Below are 18060 nucleotides of genomic sequence, written 5' to 3'. Positions count from 1 at the left end.
CATCAAAGTATAAATGCAGATCCATGTACTGTACATACTTTTAATTGAAATGCTGATTTCTGTAATGGCTTTATTGTTGGAAATTCCCATATGAACTTATTTCCACTCCTTACATTCATATTAAAAACACATTCCTTCAGCTCCGTACGGCTACTGTACGATCCTTGGTTGGGGAGCATGCCTGGTCCTGTTGTGTGGTGTGGAAAAGCAGGAAAGGCTCATGCAACCCTTTGCTTTTCTAGACTTTGGCTAGTTCTATAAAACTTCAAATAATGATGCAGGCTCTTGTAAACTGCTTTCGTGAATAACAGCACCTGGTTTAAATTCTAGTTCATCCTGATGCTAACATTTTGTCGTCTTTTAGCATTTCTATTTGTGTAATGAATAAAGTCCAACTTGCAAGACTAGAGGGGTGTTTCATAAAGCAAGGACTGCTGGTTGAAGGTGCTTTTTTTTTTTTTTAAATAAATCAAGAGAGGCGTACATGGGCATGAACACATAATGGGGGTTCTGGGGCAAATACAGTACATGTAAAAAGCCCCTAACCTCCCATCATGTTGTGCTGCTGCATGGTCTTATTTTCATAGTTGTTTTGCACCTCTGTGTAGTCATTTACCCCCTGTACTTTGTCTTTGATCGTGACCCATTTGTCAGATTAAATACTTGGCTTGTGCTTTTTTGTCTTCTTGACCCATATTTTTATTTAGCCTTATTTGGGTCAGCATGTTTCTGTAATTAAAAAGTACAAACCTGAAGGCATTTATCCAGTATCATGTTTTCACAAACCAAGTAGTAAAATTCAAAGATGGAGAAGTTCTGATTTCAAAAAAAAAACATTTGCTTTTTATATTTCGTTACAACAAAACTTGAACTGCACTTGAAGTTTTAGCTTGAACTGCACAAAGAAAAACTACTCTCATGGGAAGCCGTGAAGTCATAATTACAGGTAAAGCCCTGCAAATGAACAGTTCAGTGTTGCAGATTTGATCCCTATTTTGTGAGTCTGAGCTCATCACTGACCTACAACTCCATAACAAAAGCTGTCTTTTGTACATGGCAGTGTTTGTGCTTATTTCTGCTTTTTTTTGTGCATTTTAAAAGGGTAATTAAGATGATCTGTGACTGTAAATGCTATTGATTCTTGATGCATGTAAACCTGAATAACTACTGCTTTTCTGAGCCACCTTTATGAAGCACCCCTCAGATATTCCAACACTTTTTACGTGTGTCCCTACAAGCCAAATTTGAAGACAAACAAGGTAGGTCAAGTTGGTCTTGTTTGAAGTTTTAAGAATATGACAATAGCACCATATCAAACTAATGTATAGCATACTTCATGCATCTGCATATATATGTATATACGATATATGTTGATGGATAGCTCTGAAATTTAAGTTTACACAAGTGTTAAATATATTTCAAGCTGACAGACTGCCACAGTTCAATTGAGAATAAACCTGAATGGGTCCTTATTCAAAACTGACACATTGTGGTGTCACATGACCGCTCGTGCAATGTTGGTAAGCAATTTCAAATCAAGTCAATCATTCACAGTGCATAGAGCATTTAGTTTGCATAACTGCAGATATACTTGGAGAGTGTGTGTGTGTATATACTGTACAGCACTATGCTGAGGTTTTCTCATCCCCAAATCTTACATGCCATTTACAAAGCTCTTTAAAAAAAAAAGGATTATTAAACTCTGGTTCTTTACGTAGCATTTAGTGCTCCAAATTCAAACAGCACAGTATTACAGTTCACAACCATTTGATAAGGCAGGTTATTAAAAGTACTTTTCAGTACTCTTGAGTCATCTTCATTACAGGCCTTCATGTTATACATGGCTATATCAAAGCATGCCTTAGTGAAACAAAAAAAAAAGACAAAAAAACTTCAGCTAAATTATCAAAATGAAAAGTTTTACAAACATTCTTTGGTTGTGTGTGAAGAGGAGCATTCCTGTGCTTTAATTTAATGCTTTGAATTTGGCTTTTCCTAAAAAGAACAAACAAAAACGGTGGACCATTGTAGACATACACTGGCTTAAATACAGGCAAAAGAGTGATGACTTTAACTACAATATTTATGGTAATTCTCACAAAATAATATAGAAAATCTAGTGACAAAAAGCATACTTTGATTGATTGTACACATAATACTTTCTCTTCCCAGGTTGCCTAGACAACCCCCTCCTCCTGATGGCCTTCCCGTCTCTTTCACTTCTTCTTGGCAAAGCGGCTAAACTTCTTCTCCTTGTCTTTCTTGGCAGAGCTGGGCTCAGGGAGTGCAGCTGAGGAGGAGGGAGGGGGCAGGCTCTGGGCTTTGGCCCCCGAGGGCCCCGATGCCTCCTCTGCTGCCAGGGGCTGAACGGCCTTTTCCATGGCCTGGCTCCAACGCTGGAGCTCTTCCTGAAATTAAACACACGCACACATCGCAGCAGCTTAGAAAGGCAAGTCCACCTCCAGAGGGGCAGTGAGTGTTTTGGTCTCCCAGTCTATTAGCATAAACAAGCAGAGGTGGCCACGCTTTTAACAATGAAACTTGAAATGCTGGTGAGGTTAAACTGGGGTAATGTAGATAAAGACAAACTCACTGTCAGCATTCTTATTCTGTGAGGCTTAATGATTCCCGTAGGGTAAATTTCTCACTAGCTGATAGTGATTCAGAAAGAAACACGAATAACCTCATTTATGTCACATTCTACAACCTTGCCAAATTACTTAGACATGGACAGCAATGCTAAACGGAAACAGTTCGGAAAATTAAATGCAAATGCGTAACTGCTATCTGTAGCATTGCAACCTGTGATTACTGCTTTACATAGGGTCAGCCATTATATAAGATGCCTTTTGACCAGAATAATTCAAGTCCAGGAGAAAGTCCGATGTAATTCAACTCACCTCGTCTTTACACTGGAACAAAAATTCGCTGCCATCTCCAAGCCTGTAAAAGGTTAAAATTATATAAATATTAGAAGCACTTATGTTTTACATTAAAATCGCCAGAATGAAATCATGTTAACATCCAGACATTTCCCTGAAATTGGCAAATAAGTGAAAAACTCTTTTACTGCGTGCCAAGTTTTGCCTGTCTGAGTATTTCTTAACAACCACTAGATGTTTGAGTGGAAGTCATGTTATTAAAGCAAATGCATGCTCTTTATTGCACATATGGTGCAATGAACCATGGTGTCAGATATTGCCATTTTGTCAAAGGCGCTGGCAAAATTAAGATTATGCACCAGTTGTCCAACTTGCACCTGGTTTAGCCAGTAATGATAAATAATTATTTATGGATGCTTGTAAAGGTCACACTGGGTGACCTTGATGTTTTCTAGCTCTAGAGTTGATGCGAGGGGGGATATTTTAATTCACACCATGATCTTTTACCAAACCTTAGCAATTACTTTTTAGTTGCTAACCTAACCCAGAAGCAAAAATAAAACAGTGGATTAAATCAACTGCTGCCTAATGGATGTCAAACTCCAAAGCCACCTCTTGATCCTTATAACACATGCTCTTCAATACTAGACTATTATTTCTCAACATCTAACAATGCCAGAGATTAATGTTGTAAAGGGGCCCATATGTCCCCAAGGCATCAGTGCTGAAGGCCACCTCGTGTGTATACAGAGAGCAGCAGTATTTGACGCCCTGAGACAAAAACATTCGTATTCAGAATTTGTTAATATCAGTGCAGTGTTTCCTGCCAACGACTACCACACCACCCTAAAGCAGAATATATTAAATCCCATGTTTTACAGTTGCCAAGGTGCTTTTTTTCAGGCTTCTTTGATTCAAATAGGACTCAATCTTAAATTGATCTGCCTAGTTTATCCCTCTGAGGACTCTTCTATGTGAACCATGTTTGTGCATCAATGCTGTAGTGTGAAGCAGATTTGTAGTTTTGTTTGTTTTTTTCTGGAAGTTTTCTTGGTCTCCCATACTTTTTAATGTCTTCCACAGTTTGCCTTAACTATGATTTTCTTTTTTAATGGCTCTTTGGGTTTTGTAAATTGCAAGCTGAAAGCACATTGATATATTAGCTGCTTTGTAGACTACAGCAGTCTTTAGTTTCAGAACTTCAGTCAGCTGCTTAGGACAACCCATGGCTGTTGAGTGATACCAAAACTTTAAAAGTCAGAATTTAACAAACTCTGACAATTCCTTATGACAATTAATATCTAACCAGTTAGGATCTAAGACCATTTTATCAAAGAGCTGAGCAGTGCTTATATTCATTTGTAATTTGCATATAAATCTGTCTTGGCTGCCTGTTTTTTCCTTCATGAAAAATCAAGAGGCTGTGGTTGATTTTTAAAAACCAGAGAACCACACCAAGGTAAAAACTTGCTAAAGTAAACCTTCAGTGGTACAATCCATTCTGAGCAGAGAATTTAATCTATTCAACTAAATTCAATGTGTATTGATTAAGACTTGTATGCGTGAGGAATGTGAGTTTGCATTTAGCTTCTATCTCTTATCAGTTTAAAGGGAGCTTTGGGAAATGTTTTTTTTTCTTTTGCTCCCTTTGCAAATGTTAAATGGTAATACCAACATCCATATAACACTGTTAAATATAACACTGCAGTCAGAAAGCGGTGAGTTTAGAAACAGCTTACCTCTGTCCAAAGGTAAAGGAAAAAAATCCACTTTTCCGTATCTCTAAATCTGTTTGAATAACTCCCCATAGGACCGGGGGCTGAGGGGTGTATTCCCAATGTCTCTACTAACTTCCAGTAAATGTAATGAAATTTCAGTCGGGTGAATTTTTATAGCACCTTTTGCTTCTCAAAATAAAGAACCCTGGAGAATACAAGTACAAACCACCTTTTCTTGTTGCTCTTAATAAGTCAATTTAATAAGGTCTTATATCGTATATTTACCTTTCCGAATAACATGACTCAGGTAAACCTATGATGTAATTCTTACCGTAGTTTGGCGACATGCTTCTTTTTCTTGTAGTTGGTGAGGATCTCCCAGTTGGCGTTGGTGAGGGGCAGGGGATCCTCGCCATGATACGTCGTTCCGTGGCCAAAGCTTTTGGCATCCTTATAGACTGAGAGCTGACCGGGCTTTAGCACACAGTACAAGTTGTTCCATGACCTGACAGCGAAGAAGAGGCAGGAGCAGGAAAAAGAAGGACTTTAACATCATTTCAGGTTAATTTCTGGCAAGAACACGAAATGAATTTCATTTAATCCCCATTAAAGAGCAGCTACCTCACCAATCCATCGAGACTTTATTTTGTGAACATTCATTTTAAATAAGCACTTATTGCAAAACAGTGGGTTGTTCTATCTTTAAATAGGAGTAATAATATTTTCTTGTAATGAAGCCCTGCAAGATCCCTGACAAAAAGCACTTTTATTGTAGGGCTACTTTTGGCGGCTTGTCTATTGAAAAATTGATTTAAAGCAGAACTGATCCATACTTTGAGTTAAAGTATAGATCTCCCTTTGCTGTTTTAACAAGTTTCAAACTTACTCGAGTTGGTTTTAATCCATCACAAGGAACACAAATTGTGCTGAATGGTCGGTTTTTTTAACGCTTTTTAGGTGTGGTGGGATTTCGAAAGCACTGTGGTCAGTAAAATAAGGAAAAGTCTCGATGTTCACCGTGACAGATGAACAAACATAAGCAAGTAATAATAGGCTCATAGATTTTCCCAACATAAAGAAAGGAAACAATGCCTGGAATAGTCAAAGGCCATATTAGAGACAAACACAGTGCTGTGGTCCATTTGTTATCTACCTATTTGAAGCTTTTTTTCCTGAGCCCTCTACATCATGTTTGCGGCTCAACATGCCCTCCTGCAGCACAGGCTGGCCTCTGAGGGGGTCCGAGGGCATGGTGGCTGCTTTCTCTGGTTCCTTTGGGGTCACCACCGAGACAGAGGGCTCCAGCTCCAAGGAGGCACTCTCTCTCATTTCTGACTCTAAGGGCACCGTCGAGTCACCGGCCATCCCCTCCTGCAGACCCGAACTAGGCTCCGCTTCACCAGACTAAAGCAAAAATAAATAAATGAGTTCATGAGAAAGTGAACTTGTCTCCTTGGAGAAGAGATGAGAGCTGAGTCAGTATGCTGAAACAGAGTTGACAACATTATAAATACAGAAAGCTTGTGCTGATTGAGTGCAGTACTAACCAGAGTCTGTTCCTCAGCAGTATAGAGCTGTGAAGATTCTTCCACAAAGCCTGTGTCTTCTCTCCTAAAGGAAACAGGGCAGCATGAGAGGACTTTTAAGAACAGCAGGTGTGGAAGTGTGTATGTGAAAGAAAGAGAGATCAAATGCGACTCATTGAAAGTCTGCAAAACATTGCATTTGGCTGCTAATACTTTTTTGCTCTGCACAATTTAGGGTATTAATATAAATACTTTCATTTTTAACAGACTAATTTCCTTTAACAGATGCTCACTGCAGTTTTTTGTATTTCTCTCTGGTGCTTAACAACAGAAGGATTGACTTAAAATTACACTGCCTTTATCACCAGACTTACACTTTGATGACACTGCTACCAATTAATACTATGCCCTCATGCATATAGAGTACGAACATGAAAGCCAGTGTGTTGTATGTTTACCTGCTTTCTTTATCTGAGCGTTGCCCATCTTTAATGAACTGCTCCACCTCCTGCTGCTGTTTTCGCAGCTCCAACAACTCCAACTGCAACACAGTGGCGAACAAGGATCAGTAACCTGGCTAGCTACAGGGTAAATGAAACACGTGAAGTAATCAAATTACTGTAAATCACGTGTAAGATTTTTGCATACCGTAGTGAGGCGTTCCAGTGCGGAAAAGCGTTCCTCCCAGGTGGCGGTGGATTTCTCGAAGGCCTCGTGCCTCTTGAGGAGCTTCTCAACCTCGTCCACGTTTTGACCCAGGTCTTTGCTGGTCACGTAGGGCTCTTGAGCGATCAGCCACGCCTCCGCCACAGAAGCATCTCGCGCAAACTGACAGACCTCCAGCACTAGACGCAATGAAGCCACGTCATCATGAGAAGTTTAAGATATAAAAGTCTTTCTTTTAGATGTGTTCATATTATGCGGCGATCCCTCACTTGTAAGGTGAATGTTATGACTGGGGGGTGCATTATGTGACAAATTGGGGCATTGTTGGAAGTAAGCAACTATTTTTGTATCCTTGTTGTTAATGGAGGCTTCTGATGAACAAAAGCCTGGGAGCTACTTTCTGAGCTGAGATTTATATGCATGAGCTTTCACATATTTTAACCATATGGCCTTTGGGATATAAGTAAAGATTTTTTGTTTTTTCAAAGAGATAATGTATGTAAAAGGGTTAGGGTATATTTTCTGGGTTGAAGTATAAGATAAGTGTAATATTACTCACAGAGCCGGAGCCAGTCCCATCTGTCATCCCACTTGAACATCATCTCCTTTCTTTTTTCCATCAGCTGCACCAGTTTCTCTTTGATCTGACACAAGTAGTATGGTCTCAGTTACATATCAGTATTATTAAACAACTCAGCCCCAAGACTGCCCATTATCCTCTAAGAATTAGTATTGTGGAGTAATTAACCAAATATTAAATTCAGGCCGGGGTCAATTGCTCATTTAAATTCTTTTAGCTTTTCCATTTCTAATTAGTGTTTGCTCTATAGTCTCCCTGATGAATGTAAGATGAGTGGAATTTTTTATTTCACGGCAAGCCAATTGGTTCCATTGAGCCAGACAAGAACAATCACTCCCAGAAAAGTAATTAAATCTAATGAAAGCAGCAATTTGAAGCCCAGCTGAGGATGAAAAGGAGCTGTCTTTGCTGTTGAAGGCTCACCTCAGCAGAGTCTCGGTGCTTGCGTGTCAGCAGGGCTTTGCCGAGGTCGACGCAGTCAGTGAATTTGGCTCCCCTGGCTTCAATCTCCGAGCGGATCCCCTGGTGGTACTTCTGCAGGAGCTCAACGGATGAGACGTCCCTAAAGCAGAGAAATGATGGATGTTAAGTGATAACAGGTAATGCATGAAGTTTACCTACCTCTGTTGGTAACAACTGGAACTGCATTGTTGCAGTCGGCTCTGGCAGACTTCCAGTGTTCTCTATTCTAGAATATTATAGTCATGCTGAATATCTTTAGGAAGATGAATTGTGTCACATAAATAGGACAGAGCTATTATCTCTTGTGAACAAAGTGCCATTTATGAAAAATTAAAGCTTTTCTTCTAAAATCAGACAATAAAATATATCTTGCCGCATATCTGAATATTCCTCATTAAGATGATTCATCCAGAAGCGAATTAATGTGCAACACAAACAAATCCATTTGGAGCAAATGAGTAAACAAAGTAAATGTAAAATGCAAATGTAAATAGTAGCAGAAATTGTTTTACAAATATATTAAGTGAAAGACATACTTCATAATCATTAACTAAATAGATATGTTATTACTTAGTTGAAGTTGTTCTGTTCTTTTAACTAAAAAGGAAATACATGTGCAGAGATAAACCCCAGGAAAAAAAGCTCCACTTCTTTCCCTCCACCTCCTAAAAACAAATATTGGCACAGTTTTTGGTCTTCAGCTACCACAATCAGATTTTATCTCTTGTATACTTTATTTTCTTCTTCTACAACAAACATGCTACGGCAAGGGGAGGCCAGGACGCCAGGTCAGGGGGGAGATATCATCTCCTCCGAAATATCCGGAGACAGGCTCCGGGATTGGATATCAAGTCGAGTGTGAGAGGAACTGAAAGATCCAGCACAGCTAACCGAAGGCCAGACGGTCCTCATCTGACATATTTGATCACCTGGGCTTCTCCTGGGTCTCTATCTGCTGGATGATGCTCTCCATCCAGGCCATCAGGTCTCGCACCATGGTAAAGAAGCGGAACTTCTCTGCTGTGTCCACCAGCTCCGCCCTGCGTCCGTCGCTGGCATCCAGCAGACCCTTCCAGGCTTCCACCACCTCCCTCTCTGTAGTCTGAATATCATCTGCCTTTTCCCCTGCGTACTGGGCATGAAGCCTTGAAGCGGTTTCCTGGAACTGCTGAACCTGGAGTGAAGGAGAGGGACAAGTCAAAACATAGCTTTAGGGGTTTTTGTTTCCCTGATGTGAAGAGAATCATGTCAGAGAAAAATATTCTTTGCATTTCTTTTTAATTTATTATTATTTTATTTATGTAAAACTAGGAGGTTGAATGACTAGGGAACACTTATTTTTACATTGCTTCTTCTCTGAAATTAAGATTTTTTTATATATGAATATTTGCACAGTACGTTGAGGGTAATGCTGTGACTTTTAACGTGGTCAGTATTATAAGCAGTTTTTATTGAATTTTGAGAGGCTGTGACATTAGTTGCTACAGTGTGGTGTTAACGGGTTAGCAAACAGATGCCTATTTACACATCTGACAGACGCGCAGCAGCATTTGCATTCATTTGAAGTTGTGTTTGGAAATCTGGAGAATCCAGGCAAAATATCCACTGCTTTTAGCTCTGTTTTTATCCTCCACCAACTCCCGGGGGGGGAGTACAGACCTTTTTAAGCCAAATCCTCCACTGTATTTACCAGTTTTTGTAACTTTGGATACTGTTTCCAAAGTTAGTGCTACTGAACCAAATAGAGGCCAAACTAAAACAGAAAGGCTTTCAGGTGCAAAAGATTTCAATGGCGTCAAAAGGGATACTGCTGAATGAGGCCGTAGTTCTGAGACACCTTTCACGTTACATAGATCGGTCTAACGTGCATAAATATTTTTATTCCTAGACCTTTAATTGTTATAGTCTCCTTCTTTGCAATAAGTTGTGGGCAGGGATGGCAAATTTAAGAATTACTATTTGCACAGCTTTTTCATTGATTCTCACCTTTTGAGAAAACTCCTCGCAGTTACCCAAACATTACAGCACTCTCTTCCCCCCTCTAGATATGAATCATCAAAGTTACCTTCTGGCCACTGCCTAGTGCGTTCCCACTGAGTAAAAGGCCCCTTTGTGTGTATTACCTGTTTGCCTAGAGTGGTGATGTCTCTCTCAAACGCGGCGTGCATTCTGTGGAAAGACTCTGCTTTGCTGAAGTCCTCACCCACATCTTCAGGCAGCTCTTTCTGCTTGTCGTGGATCTGAGCCACCAACTCCTTTCCATCATCAAAGTACCTTAAAGAAAACAGATCGATGTCTATCTCTTCAGCTCTGTGTTTATCATCCTACTTAAATATCAGATGCAGTCATCACGTTAGGTTTAATTCTTTGTGACGCTGTTATCGCATGCATATGTTTTCTGTTTTGATGCCTTTAGTCATGCCACAGTTTAATACTGCCTAAATCAATCTATATTCACTTATTTGGGCATGTGACATTACAGGATTAGACACAAAAGCTTCTGTTTATGTCCATTCAGATTACTGGACATCTTTCAGCCTGTGGAGCGGTTTGTCAATACTGTTTTTCTTACTTGAGCAGTTCATAAGATGCTGTCAGGAGCTGGGCGCGAGTGTCGATGAGCTCCAGCAGATCAGCCCAGCTCTCATTGATGCCGTCCTTCCACTCCGCCAAGGTTGCCGCCTCACTGTGCCCGCCTTCGATCAGCTCGTCTATCGTCTGGTTGACCATGTCCACTCGCTCCTGACCCAGCATTCCCGTCTCCCGCGCAAAGTCTCTGAATTTATCCCTCAGAAGCTGAAGGAAAAAGATTGTTTTGTTTTAAAAAAAATCCCAAACAACACAGAATTTATATGTGATTAAGTGATTGACTTCACTTCACCTAAAATCACTGAAAATGAAGTCAGTAAGAAGTAAGAATGAACAAAAACTTTGAAGCTGTGGCAAAAAAAACCCCAGTATGATCAAATATATTGCACAGCTTAATAAATTCAATCTTTAACTTGATCTTCAGATTTAAATAGAAATTCTCAAACCATTTCACACAAGGCAAGTGAAAGACGTTTTAAATCGCTGTGAACACGTCCTTATGTTTGGACTGAAATAGGTTAAAAAAAGGTTAGCACTTAAGCAGAAAAGTTGGGGAAGACCACATGGAAGTGCGCTGCACTAATCTATCCCAGTGAGTGTAAAAACATCCATCTGTGTCACTTGGATGAAAATCTTTCCCATTTTGTGGCCAGCCTGTCTCCCAGGTTCTCTCCCTCTATGTGCTATAATTCTTTGTATATAAAATACCGTGACGTGATCCAGGTCCTGGCCCATCTCCTGGGAGGATGCCACCACGTCCCTCTCTGAGATCCACTGCTCCAGGTCCTCCACCTCTCGGCTCAGTAGGAAGTGATTGAATGTGAGGTCCAGTTTCTTCCTGCGGTCCTCTGCCAACTCCTTCAGGCCCGCATACTGCTTATCTACCTGGCTCTGTCGCCTGATGATCTCTTCACTGCACAAAAGGTAAAGGGAGAGAGCAGAAGAAAATGAGATCTAGGGAAATTAGAAAAAATAGCTCACAGAGATTGAATTTAGGTTTACTCTAGATGAGGCATATGATTAAAATACCAATTTTGCATGGTTGTCAGTCTTATCACACTAAACCACAACTGACTGGGACAACATGAGTGAATTAGCATCCTGACTAAGAGTTCAAATGATTTTCTTCAGTGTGTACAAACCCATCAGGGTGCTCCTCTCCAAACATCTTTTGGGCACGGTCAGCCAGCTTCTGAATGGAGTCAGCATAATCATCTACCGCCTGCTTAAGGATCACCTGGCGTTTCAGCATCAGCATGGCGCTTTGTTCATCCTAGAGAGAGAAGGAAAAGAAGAGTATGTTATAGTACTCCAGATGAACTCTCAGTGCAGGCTGCCACTTATAAAAAGTATGCCACCTTAATTAAAGGAAACTCAAACCATGTAATTATGTTAATGGATGCAGAACTGCTTGTCTTTTTTAGCATAATATGGCTTGTTTTAATTTAGATCATTAGATCAGATTTGTATATATCTGTGGTCTTCCTCTTAGCCTCACCTTGGCTTTCTCATCAGCGATCATGTAGAGCTCCTGCTCCCCTATCCAGGCTTCAGCCTCATCAGCGTCATTGTAGTACTGCTGGGCCAAGTTGGAGCCATTCAGCCGCTCTCGGCGCTTCACCATCTCATCCTGCAGCCGGGCCCATGCCTCCTCTAGTTCCTTCAGCTGGTCCGTGATACGTTCTGCCTCTGGTTTGCCCTCTGCGCCGGCGGCGATGGCCATTCTCCTTCCTCGCTCTAGTACTTCATCTACACGGGGCTGGTGGCCTTCGATCTCCTTCTGCAAAGTCTGAGGGACAAAAAGGAGATTGTGGACCTCAACAGGGCTTTTTGATATACAGAAACAAAGACTTGATATATTGTGCAGCCGACAAACATATATTCAGAAATATTCATCTGAAAATTAATTTATTACATATTATGCACCAAGTATACTGTAAAAACAAAGCAGATGGAGCTGAAACAATTAGTTACTTACTTAATTATGCCGAGATCTATGGAAATGATTACAACTATTGAGATAATTTTCAAGTTGCTGAGAGTACTTGTTGCTTTTCTTTTATCTTTGACCACTGGTAGTATAACATGACTAATTTTACCATCTTGCTTTGGGGCATTTTCCCTATTTTCTGACATGTTATGGAAGCTGTGATTTATAGACTAATTAAGAAAGTAAATTAATCAATGAAATGAATCAGTGTTACAATTTTTTAGCTAACCACAAGTTATTATGCAGCTATAAATCTCTACCTGGTTCTTCTTCAACAGCATTTGCACAGTTTGAAGATTGTGGCCATGTTCTTGTGACATTGCCAGGGGCATCCTCTCCTCAATCCAGAGCTGGGAGAGAGAAAAAAATAAAGGAAAAGTAGGTTATGATAAGAGGACAGAACGCAGCTGAAATTTGTGAAGAGATTTATAAATCTATGATGTATTTGTTTAAAAAACATCCATGACCAAGTGACTTCTATTGAATGTTTAACCCTTGACCAAATGTCTTAAACAGTCAAAATCCTTTTTTAAGCTCTCTTCAGCTGACTAGAGTGGATTAAGGCAGTGCAACCCATGAGGGATTAAACTGTTCTTTACACAAATTCACCTTAAGAGGAAGTTTCACTGTGAGAGCTAGTAGTTTTGCTAGTTCATACTTTAGGTTTGCAAATTTTAGCAAAGAAATAAACCTTAAAGTTTACGTTATGATAAGGTTTCAGCTTTGTGCGAACACAAATGTAACTCTAGCACTTAACGGCTTTTATTCTCAACTTCTGCTATCGGTCATTTTGTCAGAGTAGTGACTTTGAACACTTTGCTGTGAAAATGGATCCATGCTTACGAGCTCATCAGCCAAGTCTCTGTAGAACTGATGGACAGCTTTGGCGGCTTCAAGCTTGCCCTTGCGCTGGGCCAGTGGGGTGAGGAGCTGCTGGAAGTCTCTCTGCAGGGCCTGCTGCTCAGCCTCCAGTTCCGGCTGGTCCTCCCTGCCTCCGCCGTGCTTCCTGACAGCCTCCTGGAGTTCCTCCAGCTCCCGAGCTTGGTCACGGACCTGGTTCTCCATCATCTGGCATAGGAAAAAAAACATGAAGATGAATAACCTTTCAAGCTACTAATCAGGATGTAGCAGACGGTAAAAGTTAGTCATGCCATTTATGTATGAAACTGAGCTCAGACACAGTTTTTAATTCATGTAAATTTTCTAATATAAATTCATAGTACAGATCGCGCTTATGTTTACAATTTAGTATTTAGTGTAGCTTGTGTTCCAGTTTTTCTTTCAGACAAATGCAAAGCTTTTTGGAGTTTGTTGTGTTTAGATGCAAATAGTAAACACAAAGATGATCACACAAAATAAATCCTAAAGCTATAAAGCCTTCATTCCCAGTTATTTAATTCTGTTTAGTGGGGTGCTCGTGTGAAGAGGAACTGCAAAGAAAAGGCAGCATACAAATCTAAAGTGTGCAGAGCATGGTGCATTAAGAGACAAACCTGATGGTTTTTGAGCAGGATGTTGGCTTTAGTCAGGTCTTTAACATCCTCCTCTCCACTCTGTAACTGCTGTTGTAGCTCACCCAGCCACTTCTTCATGTCAGCCAGGCTCTGGTCAAAAAGCTCAGAGCGGTTGGCATCGAATAGCAGCCGTGCCTTCTCCTGGGTGGTGGACTCCAATTTGTCCCACAGCTCATGAAGTTTGGCCAGCTCCTCCGTCACAATTGGCTCAAACTCTGGTTTGAACTCCATCAGCTCCTGACCTTCCTGTACTTGCAAAAAACAAAGACGAATGTTTCTGTGAAGGAAAAACACTGTATGACTTTTTTTTAAATAAGATACATAAATTATCTAAAGCAAGTGGAACACTTAGTACATGAGTATATTAGTACCTGTGTACATTTCAGATTTTTATATGTTGACATTCAAAGAGAGTGAAATCTGCACACTCTGAGTGTCCTTCTTTTATCCTTCATACTTCTTTTCCTTTGCTTTAACTTACATCCTTTTTATTTCAATTAAAGTTATTTGTTGCACACTAGCTCCTAATAGCACATCACCCTGCGCTTCACTGAACATATTCAATTAGCTTGTGACAGATAACATTTCTGAATGTTTAAATTTTGCAATCACAAAGTGATTTTTGTTGCTATTTTCAGTGAACCGACCCTATATACTATATGCAAAATCCATCCATCCACTGGATAATATCTTCAGCATGTCCTGGCTATACACTCAGTAGGACATGCCAAAAACACCTCACTTAGGAGGCATTTTGATTCATTTCCTCTGTGTGAATCACCACCTTGTCGTGGTGGAGGGGGGTTGTAGGCCCTAGGAGCTATGTTGTTGGGGCCGATCTGACCGTGGTAGTATCTCCAATGGCAAATTTGTCCTGGTTCAGGTGGCAGATGAAGAGCCATTCAGAGAGGTCATTCTGGACACATGCTCAGGGTAGTAGTGAGCGTCTGGTGACTGTCCCTTAACCCATGGCGCCTAGCCAAGCTTAGTCCAAATTATGTACCTGGGTTCACCCTCCTGTGGGCCCACCACCCACAGGGGGAGCTGTGGGGGTTCAGTCCATTGTGATTTGAGCAGCAGTCAGTCATCCTCATCTTCTAAAACTGTACATGTAATATAAGTAATATGTGATGCTAAATAAATAAAACCTAATTTCTAATCTGTGATAGGCATCTTACCACTTACATTACTTATTTATTGGAATAGCCATGACATTCACTGACTAAAGGGAGCCTTAATTAGTTGTTGTAAAATGCAATTATAAAGAGATTGAGCAGCTCTTAAGCGGAAATCATAATAGTTCAGTAATGAGTAGCGTTTAACTTTTACTGACCTGATCTACTTTGTTGAGCCAGTCCTTGTTGGAGGCCAGCTCGGCCATGAAGGCTTGATGTTTCTGCCACTTGGTGTGCAGGTTCCTGGCCTCATCGTATGATGTGTCTTGCGCTGTCAGCATCTTTTCATTGATCCATACTGTCAACTGAAGCAAGAGTAAGAACATCTAAGATCCATGCAAAAATGCCCACTATACTCTGGAAAGTCATCTAAACATTAACTATTGACGTTTATGCAGAAGCAACTTTACACAAGCAGGATTTACTTCATTATCTTTACAAAACACAGCATTTACCAATTAGTAAAATGGGACCTCAATTCTAAACATTAGGACAGGCAAAAGCACAGCGTTAGAATAAGCACAGCAGGATGTGCTTGGCAAATTAACTCAAATAATCACGAGATAAAAAGAGGAAAACACTGTGATGTCAAGTGCAAGTGAAGGAATAATTAAGCTAATAATTAATGTGCTAATTGATGTTTCCCAATGGCCAAATAAACTGTAAACTGACAGTGAACTTACATCTTGTGTGTTTTGCAGGAAGTGCTGCAGGTCACGGTTATCTCTGAGCTTCTCAGACACCTCCTCAGCTCTTCGTTTATTCTTGTCATGCCTGAAGTAAAAAAACACACAAAAAAAAAACAAGAAAATGCATTAAACATACAGTATTTTTTTTCTCTAAGAAATCCCTCTGTGACACACTTCAAACAAGATGTAACTCACGTATCTACATGAGCTCCTCCTCCACCAAAAAAAACGGCTTCTCTGCTACACTGTGAAGAATACCTCTGACTTAACGATCAATATCCATTACTGCAGGTGCCCATCTACCAAGCTGAATTATGGGAGTTAATGGGAGTCGCTCCCATGCCCTCTATACACCGTCTTGTTGATGTCTTTTAATTGCTGATCTGAACAGATTAGATCAGTACCTGTGGTTATATTTTGAAAATAGGAAAATCCTTCACATTATAATCCTGCTAAAATCCTGAATTTCACATTAGATTTTTGCTTAAGTATCCATTGCTTTTCTGTACTTGTATGACTTTTCAGACTGAACTACATTCATTTAACATTCATAGTCACTAATTACTCTACAGATTAGGATTTTTAAATCATCATCAACTCCTTGATCCCTTCTAGAATTGCTGAAATCACGTGAAGCTCAAATACTATTATATCAAAACCGTATTTCTCCAATGCGCTGCCCTTCTGTCAACACTTCACTTGAATGAATGCTGACCAAAAACCATGCTGACTGACCTTTGCTGGATCGAGCCCATTTTCTCCTGAACTTTCCCAGAGTACAGGTTATTGTTGTCCACCAGTCGCTGTCCGCCCTGCAGCGCTCCGTCAATTTTGTCCTCGTTGGCCTCCATGGTGCTCACAAAGTCTTCATGCTTCTTCAAAGCCTTCTCTGCCCCGGCCAACGTGTCAGGTTTGTCTATGTGGGCTAGAGTGTACTCCTGCAATAAATCCGAAATAATTGTATTGGGAAAAAATAACCAGAAAAATGCACGACCTTAAGAAAGGCCGTGTGTCAGCACTGGGCGTTTGAACTGACCATGTCCCATTCTTTCATATCACAAACTTTTAAATACTTGTAGGATCACTAACCCTTCATTAGCAACTCATCCCATGTGGTAACTGATGACTGTTCCACTTAAACACAACATTAAGACAAGCCATATTATTTATGCATTACCTGGTTGTTGAGGATCGCCTCTACTGCTTTGCCATCTCTCAAAAACTGCTGGAAGCCCAAAGCCTGGTCCAAAAAGTTCTTGCGGCTGTCCCACATTTTCTGGAGTTCATACCAACCACGGTCCATGCCCTTTAGCCTCTGGTCGAGCTGTTGGTATTGAGGATCGTCCTCCTGACCCTGGGTAACCTGAGCGCCAGTGTCCCTCACACGGTGAAAGTCCTCTTCGTGGTTGTTTATGTCTTCACGCACAGCATCGTGAAGGCTCAGCTGCTCCTCAGCCTCTGGCAGCGTGGCGGGCATCTCCTCTGATGCAACAGCTTTCTGGGTCTTGAAAAGCCAGGACTGGAAGTCATCCATGTCTTGAAGGAAGGTCTGCAACTTGCTGACCTCACCCAAAGAGTCCTCTCTGTCTTTCAGGGTGTTTTTGAGCATGTCCCAGGCAGCGTCCAGCTTTCCTCTGCGGGCCAAAATGTCTGCTGCATTCTCCGGGTGGTCCTGGGCCAACTGGTCAGCTTCTTTCCGCAAGAAATTGAGCTTGTCGTCGATGGCGGCTAAATCTCTCTCTATACCGAAAAGTTTCCGCTGGATGGTCATAACAGCTGCCAGGTCATTGCCCAAGTCCTGCGTGGACTCAATCACCCGTGTCTTGTCTCTGATCCAGGCCTCTGTCTCGTCACACTCCAGGCCGTAGTTGTGCAGACTAAGAGCAGAATCTACTTTCTTTTTCTTCTCCTCTACCATCGCCTTGAAAGCCTCCCATCTAGGAAACAATATTTTATATAACAGAGGTTAATACTCCGTGGGTCACTGTTGTTATTAAAGTATCTTTGATAATGTTTAGTTATGGATGTGTGATTTCTTAAAATAAGGAAAGCTCATTTGTCTGTAGACAAATTTCTGCATGCCCATTTTTGCAGTGGTGTGCAGAGCTTGTTATAAACTAAAAAAGTAACTGGAAGTGTGAAGAATTTAACATTGCCTCTGTGTTCAAGTACTAAATTAAAGACTTCTTTTCGGAAATTTTGTTGAATGTCATCTTTGCATTAAAGTAATTTCAAAACCTTATACAGTATTAAATGCTTCAGATATGCA

At 40.7% G+C, this 18060-nt stretch overlaps 1 protein-coding gene across 2 annotated transcripts in view; it reads right to left on the bottom strand.

The window, feature by feature from the left end:
• Positions 1–1547: 1547 nt before the first annotated feature.
• Positions 1548–18060, bottom strand: part of sptb (spectrin, beta, erythrocytic) — a 43156-nt gene continuing 26643 nt past the window's right edge. For both annotated transcript variants that reach the window (XM_082516698.1, XM_082516697.1), the window contains 22 exons: positions 16969–17728; positions 16527–16729; positions 15786–15876; positions 15261–15407; positions 13907–14173; positions 13257–13481; positions 12674–12763; positions 11922–12212; positions 11566–11696; positions 11132–11336; positions 10407–10630; positions 9958–10108; positions 8764–9008; positions 7796–7934; positions 7352–7436; positions 6775–6971; positions 6585–6667; positions 6148–6211; positions 5754–6004; positions 4932–5105; positions 2901–2943; positions 1548–2408 (listed from right to left, as the gene is read on the bottom strand). In XM_082516698.1, the coding sequence (XP_082372824.1) occupies positions 2217–2408; positions 2901–2943; positions 4932–5105; positions 5754–6004; positions 6148–6211; positions 6585–6667; positions 6775–6971; positions 7352–7436; positions 7796–7934; positions 8764–9008; positions 9958–10108; positions 10407–10630; positions 11132–11336; positions 11566–11696; positions 11922–12212; positions 12674–12763; positions 13257–13481; positions 13907–14173; positions 15261–15407; positions 15786–15876; positions 16527–16729; positions 16969–17728 (4258 nt within the window). In that variant the 3' untranslated portion in view covers positions 1548–2216. The remainder of the gene's footprint in view (positions 2409–2900; positions 2944–4931; positions 5106–5753; positions 6005–6147; positions 6212–6584; positions 6668–6774; positions 6972–7351; positions 7437–7795; positions 7935–8763; positions 9009–9957; positions 10109–10406; positions 10631–11131; positions 11337–11565; positions 11697–11921; positions 12213–12673; positions 12764–13256; positions 13482–13906; positions 14174–15260; positions 15408–15785; positions 15877–16526; positions 16730–16968; positions 17729–18060) is intronic.

Source organism: Aulonocara stuartgranti (genome assembly GCF_965226115.1).
Source record: "Aulonocara stuartgranti genome assembly, chromosome: 19".
Lineage (NCBI taxonomy): Eukaryota > Metazoa > Chordata > Actinopteri > Cichliformes > Cichlidae > Aulonocara > Aulonocara stuartgranti.
The sequence above is the reverse complement of the archived record's forward strand: the minus strand, read 5'-3'. Positions and strand labels throughout refer to the sequence as shown.